Source organism: Dendrobates tinctorius, unplaced genomic scaffold (assembly GCF_039654945.1).
Source record: "Dendrobates tinctorius isolate UK_male_01 unplaced genomic scaffold, ASM3965494v1 ptg000003l, whole genome shotgun sequence".
Classification (NCBI taxonomy): Eukaryota; Metazoa; Chordata; class Amphibia; order Anura; family Dendrobatidae; genus Dendrobates; species Dendrobates tinctorius.
In genome coordinates, this window is record NW_027361671.1 from 20001714 (window position 1) to 20022152 (window position 20439).

At 46.1% G+C, this 20439-nt stretch overlaps 1 protein-coding gene across 1 annotated transcript in view; it reads left to right on the forward strand.

The window, feature by feature from the left end:
* The window catches only part of ADGRV1 (adhesion G protein-coupled receptor V1), a 732030-nt gene that overhangs the window by 309318 nt on the left and 402273 nt on the right, over positions 1-20439 (forward strand). The window contains exons 55-56 of the mRNA XM_073580638.1: positions 19432-19687; positions 20204-20406. Of these exons, the coding sequence (XP_073436739.1) occupies positions 19432-19687; positions 20204-20406 (459 nt within the window). The remainder of the gene's footprint in view (positions 1-19431; positions 19688-20203; positions 20407-20439) is intronic.

The window sequence follows — 20439 nt, forward strand, 5'->3', positions numbered from 1 at the left end:
GGGTCTTTTGTTATTCCATATAAAGGAGTTTAATGAGGCTTGAAGGTTTGTGAGAGAGGAAGTGGGTATTTTTAAAGGCAGTGAGCGTGTGACGTTTTTAGATAAAACTACGTCAGAGAGTGGACCCTCTGGATCGCGGATCCGGAGCCCCTGGGCCGAGCACGCCAGGTGAAGACCGACCCCTATACAGGGATCGTTTGGGGCAGGACCACAGAGGACGGAGGCGCGACAGCCGGAACCAAGAGGGACGGCTCCACGGACATAAGGGGCCACGGAAGATGGAGGGCTGAGATACGACCAGGGACCAGAGGCACAGAGGAAAACACAATACGGGGGTACGGCAAGAGGACAGGCCTGGGCTGACTGGAGACAGAGGAGAGGAGCACAGAGGATAGCAGGGAAGCAGCGCCTGGACAGACTGGGGGGGGCAAGGAAAACGAGGCCGAGGATGGCAGAGGGGAAGAGCCTGGAGGGCCTGGAGGAGAACAAGGCAGAGGACGGAAGGACTACAGGAGTACTGTAGCGGCCAGAGGGGTCAGAAGCTACACGATTATCAGGCGTCCTCCTAACAGCGAGGACGCCTGAAGTATACTAACCCCCGGAAGTGCGTCCATCAGTCCAGCCCCTCAGCGCCGCCCACCGCTGGAGGGAGAGAGCGGAAGGGGGCGTGCGCGCGGCAGGGGGCGGGTGCCAGGAGCCGCAGTGAGGGCGAACGTGGGACGGGCGCGCGCCCGGACGGGGGCGCGCAGGTAAGGGGACGCTGCGGCGTGCTCTGCCGCTGGAGGGGCATCGGCGGGCATAGCCGCCGATGTCACAGTACCCCTCTCCTTACGTCCTCCCCTACTGAGATTGGCCAAAAACTTTTTCAGAATCCGGGGAGCGTTGATATTTTCTCGAGGCTCCCAGGACCTTTCCTCGGGACCAAAACCCTTCCAATCGATAAGAAAAAGGGTCTTACCCCTGACTCTTTTCATAGCCAAGATGTCCTTGACCTCAAAGACGTTGTCCGAGATAACAGGTGAAGGAGGAATGATGGAAACTGGTTGGAACCGATTCAGGACTACGGGTTTCAAGAGCGAGACATGGAAAGCGTTGGGAACCTGGAGCGAAGCAGGCAACCTCAGCTTATAAGCCACTTCATTAATGCGTCCAATCTCTTCAAACGGCCCAATGTACCGAGGACTCAACTTGTAAGAGGGAACTCTCAGACGGATATGTCGAGTTGAAAGCCAGACTTTGTCACCTGGATGGTACGGAGGCACGTCCTTTCGTCTTTTGTCTGCATGTTTCTTGATTCGGTTGTTGGCACCCTTGAGCGCTTCCCTGGTCTCTCTCCAAATCTGCGAGAATTCCTTTGCAAGAGAATCAGCTGCGGGCACTCCCGTAGACGTGGAAAAAGGTAACGGAATACCTGGGTTTTGACCTGTTACCACAAAGAATGGTGACTTGGCGGTAGATTCGCTGGGATGGTTATTGTGCGAGAATTCAGCCCAAGGTAGGAGCGCGACCCAATTGTCCTGATGGGCATTGGAGAAGTGACGTAGGAAGGTGGTTAACACCTGATTAATTCGCTCCACTTGCCCGTTGGTCTGAGGATGGTATGCGGAGGAGAAGTCGAGAGATGTACCCATAAGCCGGCAGAGAGCCCTCCAGAAGCGAGAGGTGAACTGGACCCCCCGATCCGACACGATCCGCTGAGGAAGACCATGCAGCCTGAAGATCTGGTGGATGAAGATCTCGGCCAACTTCGGGGCGGACTGCAGTCCCGGTAAGGGAACAAAGTGGGCCATCTTGGAAAAACGATCTGCTACGACTAAGATGGTGGTACATCCAGCTGAGCGGGGTAAATCAGTCACAAAATCCATGGCGATTTGCTGCCAGGGGGCCTCAGGAACTGGCAATGGGTGAAGAAGACTGGCGGGCAAAGCCCTAGCCACCTTGTTCTGGGCACAGATTGTGCACGAGGCTACATAGTCCATCACATCCTGGCGAAGCGTGGGCCACCAGTAATACCGGGAAAGCAGCATGAGAGTCTTCTTAGTCCCAACGTGTCCAGCAACTTTGGAGGAATGCCCCCAGCGCAACACCTCTGTACGTCTGCCTTGAGGGACGAAAGTTTTACCAGGCGGAGGAGTAGAAAAATTCACAGGGGCCACGGTGATCATCTTAGTAGGCTCGATAATATAGGATGGGTCTTCATCCCTCTCCGGTGACTGTAACGACCTGGAAAGGGCATCGGCCTTGATGTTCCTATTACCAGGTCGAAAGTGAAGTTGAAAGTCAAAGCGGGAGAAATACAGCCCACCTGGCTTGCCGGGCATTGAGTCTTTGGGCAGACTGCAGGTAAGCCAGGTTCTTGTGGTCCGTGAGGATGGTGAAGGGATGTACAGCCCCCTCAAGTAAATACCGCCATTCAGCCAAGGCCATCTTAATGGCAAGTAATTCTCGGTCTCCAATGGAGTAGTTGCACTCCGCAGGCGAAAAGGCTTTAGAAAAGAAGCCGCAAGGAGCCAGCCGTCCGGATGAAGCCTGCTGGGACAGGACCGCCCCCGCTCCCGTGGAGGAGGCATCCACCTCTAGGACGAAGGGCCTGCTGGTCACAGGCCGATGCAAAATGGGTGCCGATGCAAAAGAACGTTTCAGAGCCAGGAAGGCGTTTTCACCTTCGGGGGACCAGCTGTTGGGCTTCGTTCCCTTACGGGTCAAGGCCGTGATGGGTTTGGTAACCGTAGAAAAATGAGGCACGAATTGACGGTAATAATTTGCGAACCCAAGGAACCGCTGGATGGCCTTTATCCCCACTGGACGGGGCCACTTGAGTACCGCACTGAGTTTTTCGGGATCCATCCTCAGACCGGAATCGGTGACAATATATCCCAAGAAGGGCAATGACGTCTGCTCAAAAATGCATTTCTCAATCTTGGCGTAGAGTTGGTTCTCTCGAAGGCGATGCAAGACCAAGCGTACGCTCTTGCGATGGGAGGACAGATCGGGCGAGAAAACGAGAATGTCGTCTAGATACACGACCACACAGGAATAGAGTAGATCCCGGAACACCTCGTTGATAAATTCTTGAAACACAGCTGGGGCATTGCAAAGGCCGAATGGCATGACTAAGTATTCATAATGCCCGTCACGGGTATTGAAGGCCGTTTTCCACTCATCCCCAGCACGGATCCGGACCAAATTGTAGGCTCCCTGCAGATCTAACTTCGTGAAGATCCGAGCTCCTCTCAGCCGGTCAAAGAGCTCCGGAATCAACGGAAGGTGATATCGATTTTTAACGGTGATATTGTTTAGGCCCCAGTAATCAATACAAGGCCGCAGTGATCCGTCTTTCTTCCGGACGAAGAAAAAACCTGCGCCCGCAGGAGATGAGGACTTCCGGATAAACCCCTTGGACAGGTTTTCATGAATATATTCCGTCATGGCAGAGGTCTCGGCTGGAGAAAGAGGGTACGTTCTACCTCTGGGAGGAACAGCTCCGGGAATCAGGTCGATAGGGCAGTCATAGGACGGATGTGGAGGCATGGAATCCGCTTCCTTTTTGCAAAAAACATCAGCGTAGGCGTGGTATGGAATAGGAAGGCCCGGGAGATCCATTGGCCTAGGCTGAGAATGGGAACGAACAAGGGTACGCAAACAGCTTGCATGGCAGGTGTGCCCCCTGCGCAAGATCTCCCCGGAACGCCAGTCGACAACTGGCTCATGCCGCCTAAGCCAAGGTAGTCCTAAGAATGGTGTGGGATAGTTGAGGCAGGACATAAAAGGCAATCTTCTCGGAGTGAAGTGCGCCAATTTGTAGTTTTACTTCAGAGGTAACCGTGGTGATGAGTCCGGGCAGAGGTTTGCCATCGACGGAGGTGATTGCTCGCGGATTACTTAAGACGACCACGGGAATCTGGAGTTTGTCAACCTCTTCCTGGCGGATGAAGTTGCCTGCTGCGCCCGAGTCCACATACGCCTCCACGGAGCCACGCCCCCGACCTGTAATAAGCAGAGCTGAAAGAGTAAGTGGAAGAGAGGGGGTCTGATCACCTAGGGGGCCCTCTCCTACCTGGCCTAGGCGGATGCGTTTCCCGGTCTCTCAGGGCAAGTGCGTACGAAGTGATTGGCCCCTCCACAATATAAACAGAGTCCATTAGTCATCCTCTCCTTGCGCCGTTGTTCGGACAGCTTAACGCGATCCACCTGCATAGGCTCGGGAGCAGAGTTACTAGAGAGAGCAACAGCGCGCGGAATGGGAGCTTGGTATAATCTAAAGGGCCTCTTCTCCCTGGCTGACTCTCTAGCGTGTTCCTGAAAACGCAGGTCAATACGAGTAGCCAGAGAGATGAGATCTTCTAGGGTGGTTGGGGGGTCACGCCCGGCCAACTTATCCTTGATTTTACTAGAAAGACCTCTCCAAAAGGCACCTACAAGGGCTTCATTATTCCACCCCAGCTCCGAGGACAAGGTCCGAAAACGGATGGCGTATTGCCCTACCGTAAGGGACCCCTGGCAGAGGTTAAAAAGGGCCTCCGTAGAGGAAGCAAGGCGTCCGGGTTGATCAAACACCTTACGGAATGTTTCCAAAAAACTCTGGATATTAGTAACCACCGGGTCATCCCTCTCCCACAACGGATTCACCCAAGCCAACGCCTCTCCCTCTAGATGGGACACTATAAAGGCCACCTTAGCACGGTCCGTGGGGTATTGTTGGGGCAGAAGCTCAAAGTGCAGTCTGCACTGGTTTAAAAATCCCCTACACAACTTTGGGTCCCCACAGTACCTAGGCGGCTTTCCAAGACGGGGAGGTGGGGATGAGACAGCGTCCCGGGCTTGGGTAGAAGCGGCCGCAGAGGACTGCAAAGCAAGCAGCCGATCATCCACGGACGCCATATACCCCAAAATGTGAGATTGCGCATCGCGCTGCTGCGCGAGCTCCTGCTGGAGGCTGGCTAAGAGAGGAGCATGCGCTGGGTCAGCGGTTTGCAGGGCGGAGAGCCGGGAGTCCATGGACTTCATGAATGACATAATTCGGGTCTGATTCTCTCTTAAGAAAAGCAGTTCTTTTTGAGTGGCAGCCGCGGCACCGGCGGGGTCCATGGCCTGATGATACTGTGACGTTTTTAGATAAAACTACGTCAGAGAGTGGACCCTCTGGATCGCGGATCCGGAGCCCCTGGGCCGAGCACGCCAGGTGAAGACCGACCCCTATACAGGGATCGTTTGGGGCAGGACCACAGAGGACGGAGGCGCGACAGCCGGAACCAAGAGGGACGGCTCCACGGACATAAGGGGCCTCAGAAGACGGAGGGCTGAGATACGACCAGGGACCAGAGGCACAGAGGAAAACACAATACGGGGGTACGGCAAGAGGACAGGCCTGGGCTGACTGGAGACAGAGGAGAGGAGCACAGAGGATAGCAGGGAAGCAGCGCCTGGACAGACTGGGGGGGGCGAGGAAAACGAGGCCGAGGACGGCAGAGGGGAAGAGCCTGGAGGGCCTGGAGGAGAACAAGGCAGAGGACGGAAGGACTACAGGAGTACTGTAGCGGCCAGAGGGTGCAGAAGCTACACGATCATCAGGCGTCCTCCTAACAGCGAGGACGCCTGAAGTATACTAACCCCCGGAAGTGCGTCCACCAGTCCAGCCCCTCAGCGCCACCCACCGCTGGAGGGAGAGAGCGGAAGGGGGCGTGCGCACGGCAGGGGGCGTGTGCCAGGAGCCGCAGTGAGGGCGAACGTCGGACGGGCGCGCAAGTAAGGGGACGCTGCGGCGTGCGCTGCCGCTGGAGGGGCATCGGCGGGCATAGCCGCCGATGTCACAGAGCGAAGTAGTTTAGGATTTTTGGGAAAATATACGACTTGACCATCATGATTCTTCTCCACCAAGAAAGCCCATCATCTCTAGATGTACTTAATTCATTAAAAAGCTTTTTAATAAGCAGCTCTAAGTTTATTTTTATTAGAGAGTTTACATTTTTGACGAATTTTAGGCCTAGATATGTCAGCCCATCAGTGGCCCATCCCCAAGGTGAGAGGCCCTCAATTTCCTCTTGGTCTGATCCTAGGTTAAAGCCATGTATTTTGGATTTTGAGTTGTTTATTTTAAAATAAGAGATTTTAGCAAAAGTCTGGATTAAGGTTTGTAAGGCAGAGATAGAGTTAATTATGTTAATGAGTCTTCTTGTACCATCTATGGATTGTCTTCCTTTGATGAAGCCTATCTGATCATTGGAAATTAAACTCGGGAGGAATTGATTTAGTCTATTGGCCAGGATCTTTGCATACATTTTTACGTCTGTATTGATGAGGGATATAGGTCTATAATTAAAAATTTGGCTAGTGTCAGAATTTGGTTTTGGGATTACGATAATTGTCGCTTCCAGCATCTCTTTAGGAAATGGACCTGTTTGGAAAGCTGAGTTAAATACTTTGACAAGGTGGGGGGTTAATATATTACTAAAAGACTTGAAATAATCATTACTAAACCTGTCTGGGCCGGGTGATTTGAATGTTTTAAGTTTGTTTATGGTATCTAGGGCTTCTTGTTCATTGAAGGGAGAAGACAAAAATGATAAGTCTTCAGGGTTAAGCTTTGGAAGGTTCATGCTGGAAAGAAATGATCCAATCTCTGAGGTAGATGGCTGCATATTGTGGTTGTCTTGGTTGATATTGTACAGATTTTTGTAATAATTGGCAAAAGCTCCTACAATATCTTTAGGGTGGACCAGGGATGTACCATTAGAGGAAGTTATACTGTCAATTCTATTCCGTTTCCGTATATTCTTAATTCTGTTTGACATGTATTTTGAAGGGCGATTTATAGATAAGTAATGTTTGCATTTTGCTGATCTAATAGCAGAGTCGTAAAAATTGAATATGATTTTCCTTAACTGCAGCCTGAGATCAGTAAGTTCTGATAATACAGCTTGTTTGTTAGAGGAAACAGAGGATCGATATAGTTCCTCTTCTTTAGATTTAATAGACTGTTGTAGGGTAAGGATTTTATCCCTATTACACCGCCTTGTGAGCATTCCAATAGGTAAACGAATTGAGGTTTGATTCATTTTCACTAAAATAATTTTGTAAGGCTGAGCTGATTTCAGATTTGATAGTTGGGTTATGAAGCAGAGAGGAGTTGAATATCCACATGAATTGGGGACTCTATTATCAGTTCTGCGGTTACCGGGGAATGATCTGAAATAGATTTATTAAGTATGGAGCTGGAGGAGAACCTTGGCAAGGAGAAGACATCTGTGAGTATCAGATCTATTCTAGATGCCGACTGATGGCCATCAGAAAAATGAGTAAATTCTCTAGATGTGGTGTTCAAACAGCAGAATGAGTCGAATAGCTCGTGATTATAAATCCAGCTGTTCATGGATTGCGTTTTTTGTCTGCTGGGAGAGGTGGAGTCTAGTACACCATCTGGCCCCATATTAAAGTCCCCTTACAAAAGTAGGGTTCCTGATCGTAAGGTGTCTAATTTTTTCATTAGCTTATTCAGGAAGCTAATTTGTCTGATGGTGGGAACATAAGTATTAACTATTGTGAAGGTTTGGCCGTTCAATTTGCACAGGAGCATATGATAATGTCCTTTTTCGTCTTTTACTTCAGAAAGCAATTCAAAGGAAATTGAGTTACTAATCAGGGTTAAAACCCCAGCTTTCTTTTGTGGGCCACAAGATTGAAATACAAATGGGAAATTTTTGAGATTTATAGAAGGGTGGTTGTCTTTTTGGAACTTGGTTTCTTGATCTGGATACAACCTCAGGATGCATCCCGTTAATCTCCCTACCAATGGAAAATCTCTTCCAAGGGCTATTTAGCCCCCTGACATTGTATGATACGAATTTTATTTTCATGTTACAAGAATGGCTGGGTTCGTATGAAGTGGGGTAGAGGAAATGCAGAAACCAGAGTGCACCTACCTTTGTAGAACTTAGTTGTCCAAAAACCTCAAACTATATACCTATTTGAAACCAAAAACAAAAGAGACACAAAAACAATAAGAACAAAATTGTCCTTCAAGAAGAGCCGATCCGGAAGGCTCTAATTCCTTAGTGGGGAAAGTTTGTGTATGGATCCCATTGGAGGCATCCCTTGGCATAACAACACTATTCCCAGAAGGAAAATAATCTCATGTGATATACGAGTCCATAAAGTAGTAGAGAAGTGAGAAAACCTGTGGAAAGAAGAATAATAAGCAGTACAGTACAATACATTGACCAAATAATCAAGAAGTGTAGAGAGGCCTTATAACAAGGTGAGTAAATATATTGGCCAGGTCTCTCCATTGGATCATCCCTTCTCTGACGAGGGCCCAGGGTCTTGAGAGTTGGAGATTCTATGGTGGTCAGGTATCCTGTAGTAGGACAGGAAATCTCTTCCTTCTTTAGGTGAGAATAGGACGGTCGTCTTTCCTTTGTAGATTATCAAAAGTTTAAGTGGGAAGCCCCATTTATAGGGGATATTATTTTCCCTCAAGGTGGAAGTGACTGGCTTAAAAGACTTTCTTCCTTCAATCGTTTCCTTTGAAAGATCCGTAAATAGCTGAAGGTGAGCATAGGGTTCTGGAAAACCTCCTAGATCTTTAACCGATTGTTGAATTTTTTCCTTAATCTTGAAGAAGTGTACCCTTAAGATGGTATCTCTAGGTAGATCTTTATCGATATTCCGTGGTTTGGAAAGTCTGTGGATCCTATCTATGATGAGATCTTGGTCTGTAAGTGTTGGTAGTAATTGTTTGAAAATTGTCTTGACGAAGTCTTCTAGTTTATCCGGTGAGATAGATTCTTGTATTCCTCTTATGTTCAAGTTGTTTCGTCTGTTCCTGTCTTCTATATCCGCAACTTTAATTTTAAGTCTGTGAAATTCAGATTTGAGGTCATGGGTGTCTTTTGATAAATCATGAGTGTGTTCTTCCACTACAGTTAGCCGTTTTTCGTGGTTGTCTAACCTGCTGCTATATTTATCCAAGGTGGACTGGAAAATTTTATTTTGGTTTTCAAATGATTGAGACATACTGGACGTGATTTTCTGGGCGAGAGTATCCATGTATGAGTGTATGGATATAACATCCAGATTTTGGGAAGGAGAAGGATAGGTGTTATCCATCTTAAATTTTGACCTTTCCGGCGAAAAGTTTGGTGAATTATCTCCAGACTCAGGACTTGAAGCGTCGGCTGGCGATGTGAATTTTTCAGAAGTTTTACCAGGATTTTTCCTTTTCGATGAGAGAGATGTATCCATGACCTCTTTGAGGAGATCTGGCCTTAAATGGGTTAACGATATCCACTTGATCTTTAAAGTGAGGATTGTAAGAATCCTGAAATTTTTGTGCTTTTTGAGGAGTCGTATTAGACACTTTCGTTGATTTGGACACTGGAGTAGCCGTTGTGACTCATCTTGTGCCCTTTTTTTGAATCCTGCCTTGCAGGGATTATATTAGAGAGAATTGATATTATTGGTGATGTTTATACTGAATAAATGTTAAAAATATAGAAAATTCTTGTGTCTTCCTATGCCTTTTTATAAAAGGGACCGTGAGGAATGAGATACACCACAGAATCAGATGGCACTTTTAATATTGTATGATGCATACAGTAAAATCCTTTATTAACTGCGCGCCGATATAGACGCGCTCCCTGTGACTTTAAATGCAGCCGTGACAGGCGGCTAGTCTTCACACAGGGCTCAGTGACGTCAATCTCCGCTCATAAAATATGCAACAGGGGAGCCGGCAGCTGATACACGGCACCGCTGAAGAAAGGCAGATCACCCCAGTGGAGCCGCACAGGAGCGGTGGGGAGCGGAGGCAACATAGAAATAGGCACAAATCACGGACTATTTTGTGTCCTTCCGCCTCACAGATCTGTTATGACAGGAAAATGGCGTACTTGAGATAGGACGTTGAAAGAGATCCCTCCGCAGTCGTTATAGCTCCCGCAGCTTCGCACAAAGCAGGGGAATATAGCTAAATTATGACCCCCTGGGACTTCCAAAGGGTCTAAAACAGACAAGAGGAGATTCCAAAAAAAAAGTCAATGTCTTTTAATTATGCAATGAGAGAAATCATGTCAGATTAGGCACAGGGTGGGGACTATTTTGTATCCTTCTGCCAATCAGCTGGTATATGACAGGATTTTTGTAAAAAAAAATCTCCAAAAGACAATAAAAATCTTTAAAATGTGGTAGACAAGCGTGGAGATACTTTTTCTGAGGACAAGGACAGCCGGTGGGTAATGGAGGGAGCAGGGAAAGGATTTTTTCACTCACGGTTCAAAATGGTGTCACCTTGCAGTAAAATGGCGGGAAAAGGCCTCAGATTTCAAAAATATCTTTTTTAATGTCCAAAGCTCAGACAAGGGGTATCAGAATGTACCTCTGAGTAACGAGAAAACAATCCTTCCGTGGGTTATCGAAGAGAGCGATTTTCTTTTGCTTTATTTGTCGCTTTAGGAGATGCCTCCTCAGAGATCCTGAGCCGTGCGTGTTACACCATCGCCAGCTCAGGCCACGCCCCCGGTAAAAGGGATTTTGAATAAGGAAGGCTATCACTCCATTTTGCAATGCCATGCCTTACCCTGTGGACAGCGCTTGATTGGAGCCAATTTCATCCTACCACAGGACAATGACCCACAGCACACCTCCAAATTATGCAAGAACTATTTAGGGAAGAAGCAGGCAGCTGGTATTCTATCTGTAATGGAGTGGCCAGCACAGTCACCAGATCTCAACCCCATTGAGCTGTTGTGGGAGCAGCTTGACCGTATGGTGCGCAAAAAGTGCCCATCAAGCCAAACCAACTTGTTGGAGGGGCTTCTGGAAGCTTGGGGTGATATTTCTCCAGATTACCTCAGCAAATTAACTGCTAGAATGCCAAAGGTCTGCAATGCTATAATTGCTGCAAAGGGAGCATTCTTTGATGAAAGCAAAGTTTGAAGGAGAAAATTATTATTTCAAATAAAAATCTTTTTTTAGAACCTTGTCAGTGTCTGGACTAGATTTTAAATTCACTTAGCAACTTATTTGATTAATAAAAGTATGAGTTTTCATGGAAAACACAAAATTGTCTTGGTGACCCCAAACTTTTGAACGGTAGTGTATATACAGTATACAGTGCCTTGCGAAAGTATTCAGCCCCCTGGAACTTTTCAACCTTTTCCCACATATCATGCTTCAAACATAAAGATACCAAATGTAAATTTTTGGTGAAGAATCAAAAACAAGTGGGACACAATTGTGAAGTTGAACGAAATTTATTGGTTATTTTAAATTTTTGTGGAAATTCAAAAACTGAAAAGTGGGGCGTGCAATATTATTCGTCCCTTTTAACTTAATACTTTGTTGCGCCACCTTTTGCTGCGATTACAGCTGCAAGTGCATGGGGTATGTCTCTATCAGTTTTGTACATCGAGAGACTGAAATTCTTGCCCATTCTTCCTTGGCAAACAGCTCGAGCTCAGTGAGGTTTGATGGAGATCGTTTGGTGGCGCTATAAAGTATTAAGTTAAAGGGACAGAATTCTTCACCCAAAATTTACATTTGGTATCTTTATGTTTGAAGAATGATATGTGGGAAAAGGTTGAAAAGTTCCAGGGGTCCAAATAATTTCGCAAGGCACTATGTGTATATATATATATATATATATATATATATATATATATATAATTAGATAGTGGCCCGATTCTAACGCATCAGATATTCTAGTCTCTCTCGGCGCCGCAGATCTCCCGACGGAGGTGTGCGTTGTTCGAATGCACTGATCGGTCGCGGCCGACCGGGTGCGACCAATCAATGCCGTGGGATTTCCGTTACAGACAGACAGAATTAGACGATTATATAGTAGATATATATGTACGTTGTTACCTTTGTTAACGCTCAGGTTTGTCCTCCTGGAACTCTTCCAGAGCACGTCTCAAATCGGGCGAGATGACAGAAAGAACTACCCCTTCGCCTAAGATGGTAGCAGGCTTGGTCACCACAGGAGAATCAGCAAAGAAGCTCCTAGAGACGGCGTCTGCCTTGACATTCTTAGTGCCAGGAAGAAAAGAGACCACAAAATCAAAACGTGTAAAAAACAAGGCCCACCTAGCCTGTCTAGGGTTCAAGCGTTTGGCCGACTCCAGGTAAATCAAATTCTTGTGGTCAGTGAGGACCACGACTTGATGTTTAGCTCCTTCCAACCAATGTCTCCACTCCTCAAATGCCCATTTCATGGCAAACAGTTCCCGATTCCCCACATCATAGTTACGTTCAGATGGAGAGAACTTTCAGGAAAAGAAAGCACAGGGATTCATTTTAGATGTTACAGGATCCCTTTGGGACAAAACAGCTCCTGCACCAATCTCAGAAGCGTCCACCTCTACCTGGAACGGGAGTGAGACATCAGGAAGCCGCAAAACCGGGGCAGAAGTGAATCTTCGCTTCAGCTCCTGAAAGGAAGAAACAGCCTCCGGAGACCAATTCGACACATCAGCACCCTTCTTAGTCAGATCAGTCAATGGCTTGGCAATACTAGAAAATTTTGCTATAAATTTCCGATAAAAATTAGCAAAACCCAAAAACTTCTGGAGGGCCTTCAAAGAAGTGGGCTGAACCCAATCATAAATGGCCTGTACCTTGGCCGGGTCCATTTCAGTAGTTGACGGAGACAAAATAAATCCCAAAAATGAAATCCTCTGTACCCCAAAAAGGCATTTCGATCCTTTGACATACAGGGAATTCTCCCTCAAGATCCGGAACACAGTCCGAACATGTTCCACATGAGAATCCCAATCCTTGGAGAAGATCAAAATATCATCCAGATAGATAATCAAAAATTTATCCACAAAGTCTCGGAAAATGTCGTTCATGAAGCACTGGAAGACAGAAAGGACATTAGTGAGCCCAAAAGGCATCACCAGGTACTCAAAATGTCCCTCCGGAGTATTAAACGCCGTCTTCCATTCATCCCCATGCTTAATGCGGATAAGATTATACGCCCCTCTGAGGTCAAGCTTGGTAAGCCAGCAAGCACCTTTAACTCTGGAGAATAGATCTGAAATCAGGGGTACTGATATTTTATAGTAATTTTGTTGAGGGCACAATAATTAATACAAGGCCTAAGGGTGAAGAGGATGGTCTAATATGACCCTTCTCCAATGCCTCCTCAATATAGGATTGCATAGCCTTGTGCTTGGGTACAGATAAATTGAAGAGCCGACCCTTGGGAAATTTACACCCCGGGCTCAGTTCAATTGCACATAACTCCTATGAGGAGGCAAAGACGCAGACTCATTCTCACTAAGTACATCATAAAAGTCCGGCAAATAGTCAGGAACATCATGCGACTGAGGAGAGGTGGAAAAAACTGGAGCCTCACTAAGGGCACACCGACAACCCCAACTCACCACAAACACAGATTTCCAATCCAAAACTAGATTATGAATTTGCAACCAGGGAAACCCCAGAACAATGGTATCATGCAAATTATGCAACACCAAAAATCTGCAATTTTCTTGATGGTCTGGGGCGACCCGCATTACCACCTGGGTCCAAAACTGAGGTTTATTTTTCGCCAAAGGAGTGGCATCAATCCCCCTCAAAGGGATAGGCGTCCGCAGAGGTGTCATCGGAAATCCACAACGTTTAGCAAAATCCAAGTCCATTAGGTTCAGGGCTGCTTCCGAATCCACAAATTGCCAGAAGAAACTTAGGTTGAACACCACCCACAGAAAACGTGTGTGCAAAATGTTTCTCTCGTTTAGGACAGACAGAAATAATATGCGAGGCATCTCCACAAAAAAAACACAGCTTATTATGCCTTCTGAACTCCTGACGTTGCTCCCTGGACAAAACTCTATCTCATTGCATAGGTTCAGACACTTGTTCAACAGGTGGCAACACCTCTCGTGCAGTCCTGCGTTCACGTAAACGCCGATCAACCTGAATGGCTAATGACATAGAATCGTCAAGACCAGAGGGAACAGGAAATCCCACCATAGTATCTTTTACGGCTTCTGACAAACTCTTCCGAAAGAAAGCTGCCAAGGCATTATCATTCCAGGTAGTAAGGACCGCCCACTTTCGGAATTTTTGACAGTACAATTCTGCAGAATCTCGACCCTGGCTCAATGCCAACAGGGTCTTTTCAGCCTGATCAATAGCATTAGGTTCGTCATACAACAACCCCAAGGCTTGAAAAAATGCGTTCACATTAGTCAGAATATGATCATCTGGTTTCAAAGAAAACGCCCAATCCTGGGGATCACCACGCAGCAAAGAGATGACAATTTTAACCTGCTGCGCGGAGCTCCCTGACGAGTTAGGCTTCAAGGCAAAAAATAATTTACAATTATTTTTGAAATTCAAAAATTTAGACCGATCCCCAAAAAACACATCAGGAGTAGGGATCTTTGGTTCAGCAGCATGTGAATGAGCAAGGTAGGCGGAAATTCCCCGCACTTCCGCAGCAAGCTGCTCCACACGATCAGACAATTGCTTTATCTCCATTGAGAGAAAAAAAAAATTCCCCCTACGGCCTCAGAGATATAGAGGAAAAAATATACACACTTTTTTTTTTTTTTTTTTTAGAATTCTTTCCTGCTATTGAGTACCCTAGGATCTGCGGTATGGCGGGTGATTCTGTTATGAATGAGTCACCGTAGGAGGCAAAGACAGAAATACTAGCTAAGTCCAGAAAACCAGAGAAGTTGGCAGCTATCGGATTGCAGACCCCTGAACCTAACAACAACAACTAGCAGTAGCCGTGGGGGGTTGCTTCGGTGCCCTAGACCCCTCGAACACAGCCGGAGAACTACATAGCCTAAAGACAGAAAGGGAAATCTAAACTGCCCCAGAGCAGACCCCAAAGCAATAGGCAGCCCCCAACATATAATGACGGTGAAGCAAGATGAAAAAACACTCACACAGATAGAAAGATAGGCTGAGCAAATGATGGGGCCCAAGCTAACTAAATAGGACAGGATAGAAAAGCTGCTGTCTGCAATCTGCCAAAACCCTCTCAAAACAAGAGCCAACAGACTGATAGGGAAAAAAGCCCTGAAGACGCTAGGCTTCAAAAAGACTATATCAGTACTCAGGTATTTTCTGAAGGCAGAGCAAAAAGGAATTCAGCTCACCCCAGCAGGGAATGGCAGAAATCAGAAAAACAAGGCAAAACAAAACCAAAACACAAATGCAAAAAGCAGAGCAGAAAACTTAGCTTTTGAAGAGCAGGAATCAGACTGGTCTCCTAGAATCCCTCAGAGAAGTCACCCGCAAGGCAGAAGGGCGTCGGCTGCCTTATATCCAGTCAGAAATTCCAGTCACCCAGTCATCATCATTCTGCTCAGGTGCTTGGTAATCAGCCTCACTACATTCCTTCACCAGAAGAGGGAGTTCATCAGACCTCAATGGTGAAGGGGAAAATGAACTCACAACAGTTCAACATACGGTACATATCCAAAGATGTGTGCCTCAAGATTAAAAGCCTAAAATGTATTTGCTATGTAATTGTGCGGCATTGTCTCAAGAGAAATTTCAGTTCTTACCCAAATTCAAGAAAATGTAATGACTCATTTGTAGTTGGCTGTCCATCTGCTTCTGACATTGATCAGACAGCACACCAATCTTGTGCTTAGTCTTTTCTGTTTTACAGATGAGAGTAGAGCATGTAATGGCAGGCTGCTCCTGTACCCATCTGGGAGCGGTGGAGGGTTGCAAATCTCAGCCCCATTGTCTGTCAGCATGAGAACCGGAAGGTTCGTTATGAGCTTGTGTGAAAAATGAATACAGGAATGAGAGCTAGTGAAGCATCATGGAAACTGACACACATCCAGCATGTACAGTGGGTATGGAAAGTGTTCAGACCCCTTTAAATTTTTCACTCTTTGTTTCAATGCATACATTTGGTAAATTCAAAAAAGTTCATTCTTTTTTTTCATTAATGTGCACTCTGCACCCAATCTTGACTGAAAAACAACAGAAATGTAGAAATTTTTGCAAATTTATTAAAAAATAAAAACTGAAATATCACATGGTCATAAGTATTGCGACCTTTTGCTCAATATTGAGTAGAAGCACCCTTTTGAGCTAGTACGACCATGAGTCTTCTTGGGAATGATGCCACAAGTTTTTCACACCTTGATTTAGGGATCCTCTGCCATTCTTCTTTGCAGATCCTCGCCAGTTCTGTCAGGTTGGATGGTGAAAGTTGGTGGACAGCCATTTTCAGGTCTCTCCAGAGATGTTCAATTGGGTTTAGGTCGGGGCTTAATGTGCTTAGGGTCATTGTCTTGTTGGAAGGTGAACCTTCGTCCAAGTCTGAAGTCCAGAGCACTCTGGAAAAGATTTTCATCCAGGATATCTCTGTACTTGGCCGCATTCATGTTTCCTTCAATGGCAACCAGTCGTCCTGTCTTTGCAGCTGAAAAACACCCCCATAGCATGATGCTGCTACCATCACATTTCATTATTGGGATTGTATTGGGCAGGTGATGAGCAGTGCCTGGTTTGCTCCACACATATCGCTTAGAATTATCACCAAAAAGGTCTATCTTCGTCTCATCAGACCAGAGAATCTAATTTCTCATAGTCTGGGAGTCCTTCATGTGTTTTTATCAAACTCTGTGTGGGCTTTCATATGTCTGGCACTGAGGAGAGGCTTTGGACCACGCTACCATAAAGGCCCGACTGGAGGAGGGCTGCAGTGATAGTTGACTTTGTGGAACTTTCTGCATCTCTGGAGCTCAGCCATAGTGATCTTGGGGTTCTTCTTTACCTCTCTCACCAAGGCCCTTCTTCCACGATTGCTCAGCTTTGCTGGACGGCCAGGTTTAGGAAGCCTTCTGGTAGTCCCAAACTTCTTCCATTAAAGGATTATGGAAGCCACTGTGCTCTTAGGAACTTTGAGTACTGCAGAAATTCTTTTGTAACCTTGGCCAGATCTGTGCCTTGCCACAATTCTGTCATTGAGCTCCTTGGCCAGTTCCTTTGACCTCATGATTCTCATTTGGTCTGACATGCCACTCTGAGCTGTGAGGTCTTATATAGACAGGTGTGTGTGTGTAATAATGTGCAGTTACTGATGATGTCTCCACGGATCAGAGACAGACCAATAGTTAAAAGGTTTATTTACAGGGGATATACTCTCCATGCAGGGAGGAGCAGTGGTGGTTAAAAGTGGTAGGGTAAATGGTAAAACGGTACACAAAAGGCTATGTAAAGCTATGAAACAGTTAAGCAGAGTAATGGTACACAAAAGGCTAAGTAAAGCTATGAAACAGTTAAGCAGAGTGGAAATGGTTAACTGGAATTCTTGTAACTTATCAGTCCAGTGAAGCCTTGATTGAAGGGTCCTTTTCTCCAACGTTGGCTCCGTCAACAACGGCACTTAAAGTCTCTGTAGTCTCTCCTTTCTTGGAAACTGGGAACTCCGGGGTTAAAACAGAAAGCAGGGAGACGCTGTGGATCTGCGTCTCCCCTGCTCAAAGTCTCTGTCTGTAAAGCTAATAGTCTCTCCGCAGGAACGATGCTGCACACACTGAAAAGTCTCTCTGCCTCACTCAGAGGCTCTGGCCTGTCACCACGGGCATCGGGGCCTTGCGAAGGTGTCACTTTCTCTGCACTGTCAGGGGGAAAGCCTCCTCTGGTCACAGGGGCCCTCGTGTCCACGTATTCACAGCCAGCGCTTTCTATATCTCGTCCTTCAGCCCCAGTCCTCTGGCGGGAAGTCCTCTCTCTCCTGGAGTGCGGTACTGCAGCCTGCTTCTTACGTGACGCGCACTGCTCTGTTTCTGGCGCGCTCTGCTTTCGTGCCCTCTGCCTGCACAGCTTCCGGTCCACCGCCCCTTCTCTTCCCCCACTGCCCCTAAGGCTGCGTTCAAACGTTCAGGTTTTTTCGTATTTTCGTGGCGGTTTTTACCGCGCGATTTTGCCACGAAAATGCAAAAATCCCAGCATCCCATGCATTCCTATGGGATTCCGCAATGCTGTGCTAATGCGGATTTTCCCGCAGCGGAATCGCATCGCGGAAAAATCCGCAGCATTAATTTGCGGAATCGCTGTGATTCTGCCCACATAGGAATGCATTGTTCTGCTTACTTTTCGCATGTGGCTGTGCCCACCATGCGAAAAGTAAGCAGAACATTTGCGGATGGTACCCACTGTCCGGAGGAGAGGAGTCTGTCTTCTGGGCTCTGGGTACCATATCCCTGTAAAAAATAGAATTAAAATAAAAAATCAGGTTATATTCACCTTCCGGCGTCCCGCACAGCGTCCCCAGGCTTCAGCGTTACACACGGCAGCTCCCGTTCCCAGTAATGCATTGCGATGACCTTTGCTGACATTGCGTTTTGCGATGATGTAGAGGTCTCGCGAGACCGCGATGTCATCAAAGGTCATTGCCGCAATGCATCACTGGGAACGGGACCTGTCGGAGCATCGCGGAGAACTGGGGACGCTGCGCGGGACGCCGGAAGGTGAATATAACCCGATTTTTTATTTTTTAAATTATTTTTAACATTAGATCCTTTTACTACTGATGCTGCATAGGCAACCTCAATAGTAAAAAGTTGGTCACACTAGTCAAAGACTATGTTTGACGAGTGTGACCAACCTGTCAATCGGTTCTCCAAGCGATGCTACAAAACGCTTCGAAAACGCTAGCATTCTGCAAGCTAATTACGATTGCAAAACGCTAATTTTTCCATGGGAAAATCGCGGGAATTTAAAATGTGATTTTCCCGCGGAATGGAATTTCGGAATTCTCGCTGTAACTTCAGCGGGAATTCCCCTGCTTGTGAACTTAGCCTTACAGTCACATGGTGCAGTTTTCCCCCTGGCAACCCTGTTGCCCGGCTATGTGGTTTCGGACCCCCTTACAGGTGTCTTTACCAACCAAGTCCTATCAGTTTAATTAAACACAGCAGGACCCCAATGAAGGAGTAGAACCATCTCAAGGAGGATCACAAGGAAATGGACAGCATGTGACTTAAATATGAGTGTCTGAGCAAAGGGTCTAAATCCTTATGACCATGGGATATTTCAGTTTTTCTTTTTTAATACATTTGCAAAAATGTTTACATTTCTGTTTTTCAGTCAAGATGGGTTGCAGAGTGTACATTAATGAGAAAAAAATGAACTTTTTAGAATTTACCAAATGCCTGCAATGAAACAAAGAGTGTAATATTTAAAGGGGTTTGAATACTTTCCGTACCCACTGTATTACTGAGAGGGACACTTCCACAAGAGAAAACTCTGAAAACAAAAGCAGGCTCTGACTTGTATATAATGAAGGAATGAAGATTGCAGCCTGAAACTTAGTGCACCTTTTTTAACTAAAGAATATCAGGAGACAGCAGAATTATCTGCACTGGAGTGTGAAATGACCGATTTCTTTTCGTATTATAGATGCCAGTTAAAGATGGTTTCTTCTGTCACTTTCCCTTTTTTGTGTAGGTTACCTTCTCCGAAGGCCAGGCCCTCACCACAATCACTATTACAGTTGTTGCAGACAGCGTAGCCGAGCTTGCAGAGACTGTCACGGTTGTCCTTACAAAGGTGACAACTGTGAATATTCAGGATTCTCGAAGGGGAGCTGTACTGGACCCTAAAAGATCCACGGCTGTGCTGACCATCCTGCCCAATGACTCTCCACATGGTGTGATTGGTTGGCACATCAATTCACTTTCTGTTAAAGTGAATGAACCTGTAGGTAGGTAATCTGTACAACTAACAGCTGGGACTAGAAATGCATGTTAAATACAGTGGGGAAAAAAAGTATTTAGTCAGCCACCAATTGTGCAAGTTCTCCCACTTAAAAAGATGAGAGAGGCCTGTAATTGACATCATAGGTAGACCACTACTATGAGAGTCAAAATGAGAAATCAAATCTGCGCAGAATTTTACAAAACAAATCCGCAACGTGCGCACGTACCCTACATGCGTGGAGACGACTTGACGATGTTGCCAGTGGATAGTTTTGTAATTCCAATATAGTGACCAATTTCCCTTCCTTTTGTGTCTCATTCATTGCTGATTATATTTCTAGCAGACTATCGTGCACACTTGACCTCTAACAATATTGTATTGACTGATCTGACAGTTATTAGTGAAACATGGTATATAATTTCTCATAAGTACTCGGTCTCCGTGTAGCTGATGTGATATTGGTATTGAATGTTACACATGTTTTGCTGTAATATGGATTTATTATCTTTTCAATATACAGGGAATCCTATGATCATAACTCTGCAAATTACAAGGGAACAAGGTTTTGTGGGTGACATTGCCATTTATCTTCAGTCTGCGCCAAATATATCCTTGCCGCTTTTAAACAGAGCCACGGAATATAAAGACTATTTAATAACAGATAAAGTCATAATTATGAAAGAAAACAAAGCAATTGGTCAAGTTAATATTACTATCTTGCCTGTAAGTAAATGATAAATTTCCTTTATCGCTACA